The sequence below is a fragment of the Nansenia antarctica genome, assembly GCF_963989245.1.
Source record: "Nansenia antarctica genome assembly, contig: SCAFFOLD_703, whole genome shotgun sequence".
NCBI classification, from domain to species: domain Eukaryota; kingdom Metazoa; phylum Chordata; class Actinopteri; order Argentiniformes; family Microstomatidae; genus Nansenia; species Nansenia antarctica.
The window spans coordinates 6,549-12,774 of NW_027663091.1; the positions used below are offsets into that span (position 1 = coordinate 6,549).

General features: G+C 42.5%; 1 protein-coding gene across 1 annotated transcript; it reads right to left on the minus strand.

Annotated features, from left to right (window-relative positions):
• Positions 1-2,092: 2,092 nt before the first annotated feature.
• Positions 2,093-5,717, minus strand: msx2b (muscle segment homeobox 2b; the record flags this gene model as incomplete). Its single annotated transcript, XM_080550999.1, has 2 exons — positions 2,093-2,523; positions 5,354-5,717. 2 exons carry the CDS (start codon positions 5,715-5,717, stop codon positions 2,093-2,095), a joined length of 795 nt encoding a protein of 264 aa, XP_080407125.1.
• Positions 5,718-6,226: the final 509 nt, after the last annotated feature.

Genomic DNA, 6,226 nt, shown 5'->3' on the forward strand with positions numbered 1-6,226 from the left:
CACAGAGCCGCGTGAAACAGCTGTGCTTCTGTGTGAGATTGGCAAATTGTTCCCTCACACAGTCACACAGTCAATAAACGTGACACAGTCTGATCATTCGGTCCGCATGTCGGCAACCGATGAAGATGTTCAGACTTTTCTTTTGAAACACGGAACTACGTTTCTACGTTGTTGAGAATCACAACACAAACTCACTGGTCGAGCCAAAACACTGCAACAACGCAATGGATTGGGTGAGTAATCCCCACTGCTACCTAGTTAACTAGGACAATGCTTTACCTTGTTACCTAGTTAACTAGAACACTGCTTTACCTTGTTACCTAGTTAACTAGAACACTACTTTACATTGTTACCTAGTTAACTACAACACTACTTTACATTGTTACCTAGTTAACTAGAACACTACTTTACATTGTTACTTAGTTAACTACAACACTACTTTACATTGTTACCTAGTTAACTACAACACTACTTTACATTGTTACCTAGTTAACTAGAACACTGCTTTACATTGTTACCTAGAACACTACTTTACATTGTTACCTAGTTAACTAGAACACTACTTCACATTGTTACCTAGTTAACTAGAACACTACTTTACATTGTTACCTAGTTAACTACAACACTACTTTACATTGTTACCTAGTTAACTACAACTCTACTTTACATTGTTACCTAGTTAACTACAACACTACTTTACATTGTTACCTAGTTAACTAGAACACTGCTTTACATTGTTATCTAGAACACTACTTTACATTGTTACCTAGTTAACTACAACACTACTTTACATTGTTACCTAGTTAACTACAACACTACTTTACATTGTTACCTAGTTAACTAGAACACTACTTTACATTGTCAGCAGGCTCACAAAACAAGCTGTGTTAGTCGACTAGCGATGTGTGTCGTTGATTTTCAACAACACAGAAATGTGTTTACATTTTTCAAATGAAAAGTCCGATCATTACATCAGATCCCGACATGGGGACCAAAGCATTAGAACGTGTCACAAAGGATATCACGTAAAATAGAACGTCGTCATGCGTATGTCGTAGCAATAAGAAAACAGATGTTTTTGGAAGACTTTTTTAATTTTCGGTTTGTTTGGTGTGACAATGACATTATAAAACAGCACAGCTCCTTCCAAAGGAGCGCTTTAGGTAAAAAGAAGAAAAATAGCATAAATACAATTCTGGTCCGACAATTTTTTTTGCCACTCACTCGCACCCATTCATTTCCAGCATTAAAAGTTGAAAGTGAGAGTAAAAAATAAATATGCATAACACAAAAAACTTAAAAAGACGAGTCTACAAAAATGCCCGATAAAGATCCTAACTTGAAGTGCTGAAAAAAAAAATTATATATATTTCGACAACGAAACGAAACCTACATGAAATATGAACATGAACATGTTTAATTAAGGAGAACAGCGGCAACCTTTCTGTTTTTAAATAATGAACAAGGAACAAGAAATCAAACCTACCTGTCGCCCAGGAAATAGGTGGAACAAGACAGAAGAAGACCTGAATTATGAATTACAACACGCTCGCATCTCAACTGAATATTCAACGGCATACAATGACATCACATAATCAATCGAAATCAAACCGTTTAATCAGAAAAACCGCCGCAGATGCAATCGGACCGAATAAAACGCGTCGCCATGTCATCGATTGGTAAAGTAAAACCAGGAAACGCTAGCTTCACCAAACCATCCACAGCGACGGCCTCGTGACAGCCACATCGCTAGTGTCCAATCCACAGACGACGAAAACAAAAGGCACAAGAAGAAGAAGAACAGTTCATCATTAAGGCTCTTTGGGGGAGTGAGGCACTGACGTCTTCGTGCTTCCAGTAACACCAACCTGTTCATCTGTGCGTCTGAGTGTCTGAGTGTCTGTCGCTCACAGAGTCAAAGGTCAGAGGTTGAAGAAGAAACAGAACCAGAAGACGACGATGTCCAAGACGTGTCCAATACTAGTACACCAGCAGCCCGGCCTTGCAGAAGCTTGCAGTACCAGTACCGGTATCAGTACCAGTACCGGTACCAGTACCAGTACCAGTACCGGTACCAGTATATTCCTCACCATCATGACAGATGGTACATGCTGTAGCCCAGGGGCGTGGCGTAGAGTCCGAGGGGGGAGAGGGGCAGCAGGGGCCGGTGGTGGTAGGGGTAGGCCTGGCCGTACAGAGACATGGCCGTGTGGAGCTGGGCGCCCAGGGGCAGGGGTAAACTGTACCCCTGCTGCAGCGAAACGGGCTTGGCGGCCATCTTCAGCTTCTCCAGCTCGGCCTCCTGGAGCCTCTTGGCCTTGGCCCGGCGGTTCTGGAACCAGATCTTGACCTGCGTCTCGGTCAGCGTGAGCGAGGAGGAGAACTCGGCGCGCTCGGCGATGGACAGGTACTGCTTCTGGCGGAACTTTCTCTCCAGCGCCAGGAGCTGGGACGTGGTGAAGGGCGTGCGGGGCTTGCGGTTGGTCTTGTGCTTGCGCAGCGGACAGTTAGGGCTCCCCTGGCCTGCAGAGAGAGAGAGAGGGGGGGGGGGGGAGAAGAGGGGGAGAGAGAGAGAGAGAGAGACAGACAGACAGACAGAGAGAAAGAGAGAGAGAGAGGGAGAGAGAAAGAGAGAGAGAGAGACAGAGACAGAGAAAGAGAAAGAGAGAGAGATAGAGAGATAGAGAGAGAGACAGAGAGGGGGGGGGGGAAGAGACGGAGAGAGAGAGAGAGAGAGAAAGAGACAGAGAGAGAGACAGACAGACAGAGAGAGAGAAAGAGAGAGAGAGAGGGAGAGAGAAAGAGAGAGAGAGAGACAGAGACAGAGAAAGAGAAAGAGAGAGAGATAGAGAGATAGAGAGAGAGACAGAGACAGATAAGATCAGAATTTATTTTATTACATCCAATGTACCGGTGCACAGGAGTAAAATGATTTGGCCTAGGTTCTTCAACATTGGCAGTGCAGCAGGATACAAAATCACAATGATAGAATAAAGTTAAGTCAGTAACAATAAAGTAGAATAAAGTAATAAAGTGATGGTAGTCGTAGTACAGCGGGAACAGTCGTACTGCAGTAGAAACAGTAGTGTGAAGAGAGAGAGAGAGAGAGAGAGAGAGAGAGAGAGAGAGAGAGAGAGAGAGAGAGAGAGAGAGAGAGAGAGAGAGAGGTTAAGGATCAGGAATAATATTGATATGATTTAACTAAAAGGTGTGTTCTATTACTAGAACACCTGTGTAGAATTACCTTGTTTTTATCAACAAACTTATAACAACTTAATCCAGTATGCAATATCCTCGTTGTGTATTGTAAAGTATATCACTTTACTGTTTGGGGGGGTTAGGATAAGAAAAAACAGACAATGTTAAAGGAGACGACTGATTGAGTGGATCATTCAATTGTTGAATTGGGATTGAAAGCGATGCTTAACTCTGTTTGAACATGTTTACATACTGCCTACTTATCTGGCTTAGCAGTGTAAACACACATTGTCCTGTGTCCTGTGTTACATCCATTGTTACATCCATTGTTACGTCCCATGTTCAAGCATTCTGTCCTCCGACTACATTCTACCCTTTGAAAGACTGCCTTCGACAACAGCATGTTTGGATACTGGATTCTGATTGGCTAGCAACAGTGGTAAATACCCCAACAACCTTCAGTTCAGACCGCATTTCCAGTATCAATGCGCCTCCCAATCAATCTGATTAAGAACACCTGTGCTGACCTACAATGCAATGGTTGATCTGGTTTATGGGACTATATTCTGTGGCGGAAGGATATATGTATTCTGAACCGATTAATGATTGTAAATACATGAATGTAATGTAATGTTACAACTGTGTGTTTTATTTTTTTATATTATGTGGTGGCTGTTGTAGAAAAGCAATTGACCATTCGAGGGCGGGGGTTGTGGACTCATTTACCACTGTACATTTTTACCCTTCCTCATGGTAAATGAGACTTTAGTGCTCCTAGCTCTTAGAATGATCTGCAACGCACTTTAAAGATTGATGTAGGCCTACTTCTAAACTTTGCACAGTTCAAGGTTTTGATCTATAATCACTGCACGTCAGTTTGTAATTGTTTTAGCTGATCTTTTTGTATCTTTTATTCTTAGTTTTTATTCTCTTATCTTTGTTTTTTATTCGTGATTTTATCCTGTGCATCTGATTATGTTTTACTTTGTTTTATCTACTACGTTCTACTATCTAGTATCTACTAAGTTACAAAATAATTAAATTAAGATTATATAATGACTAAAGCACTTTGAGCTGCAACATTTGCAGGAAAAGCGCTATACAAATGAAGCAAATGTTATTTTATCTGTCTGTCTGTCTATCTATCTATCTATCTACCTATCTATCTATCTATCTATCTATCTATCTCTGTCTGTCTATCTATCTATTATCCATCAATGGAGATGTCAGATATAGGTATTCAGGGAATATGACAGGACTGCTCTTTAACTGAGGGGATTATCAGCCATCCCAGCAAGCACACAAAAACCACCATGAACTAAAAGCCATCGGGGAATAGCCATAATATGAACACACACACACACACACACACACACACACACACACACACACACACACCAAGGGTTTGAAGAAGACAGAAATCTCAATGTCAAAAAGGATAAGTTAATCTAAACCATGCCAGGTGAACAATGACACTTTCTGATTATCGTGTCAAATAAAAACTGTGTGGTTGTTGTTGCGTATAGGCCTACACACAAGTAAACTACACTGACTCGAAGTAAAGAAGATACTGTTTGAAGACATGGGCCTATCTGAATGATTTCATCTGCTGAAGTTGTACATATTATTGTAAGGCGACACTGGATGTTGTGGTGTATGTAGGCTATTTTTCTTGTGGTCAATAAACATATATAGGCTACAAAATTAGGCCTTTAATAGTGTTCATTTTAGGGGTATATATATATATATATGTGTGTGTGTGTGTGTGTGTGTGTGTGTGTGTGTGTGTGTGTGTGTGTGTGTGTGTGTGTGTGTGTGTGTGTGTGTGTGTGTGTGTGTGTGTGTGTGTGTGTGTTTGTTTGTATGTGCATATATATATATATATAGTTCACACCCCCTGTCAAACAACACTACTTGGAATAGCATAATATATATATATATATATATATTTATTTATTTATTTATTTATTTATTTATTTATTTATAGGCCTAATAACAATAACAAGAAGCAACCAATACGCTTCGTAATCCTAAACAGGAATGAACACTACAAACTATTCCCTATTTCAATGTATTTGAAAAAGAAAGAAAGAAAGAAAGAAAAAACAAAGATATCTTTATCTCCAAACAAAGTGTTGGTCCAACAGTGACTTACGGGGGTGCGCCAGGTACCGCGGGTGGCCCACGACCCAGTCCTCCGCTCCTTCCGACGACTCGGACTTCACCGGCGACGGCGGGGGGACACCGTGCTGCTGGCCCCCGCGCGCTCCCTCGGGGGGGCTGGACGTGTCCCGGCACAGGTACGGAGGAGATCTCGGAGACGTCTTGGAGGAGAACGTCACCACGGAGAGATGTTCCGCTCTGCTCCCGGTGAGCGTCTTCCGACCCCCCGATGACATGAGCGACTCCACGCTGAACGGATGACTGGTCACTTTGGTTCTGGTCACTTGGGTTCTGCTATCCTCCTCCGATGAACTGCTGCTGTTGCTGTCCCTCAAACTCACAAGGGAGGAAGACATTTTTCCCACCTCGAAAATAAAATTGTGTCAAAATTGTAAAAATGCATGCATTTTGTGCATGAAATGCATGCACGGAATTGTGTCCCAACTTGCTCACGGTAGGGCTGACTGACTGACAGTGGCGCGGAGGCGACGGGGGAGTTCAGAGTAGGGGACCGAAACTGTCAAAAGTGCGTAAGAGTAAGTCAAACCGTCACGTGGGACACGCTGGTTAAAAAAAAACTTTGGGCCAATCGCAGCGCGGCGCGACTATTTAGGAGCGCACCTCCGACGCCGCTGATTGGTCTGTAGATGACAAGGGTTCGAGAAATAATATTATAGGCGGAACGTCACATGGTGCACTCACTGTGACGGATTACATCAAACACATAACCCCGAGAGGTTATATAAACACACGGAGCCCCATGTGGATAATTTACGCCCAATTATGAAAGAGGTAAACATAGATGAACAGATCTCCCCCCTCACAGGATATGGCTTTTCCTGATTGTTACATGTAGGCTAATGTC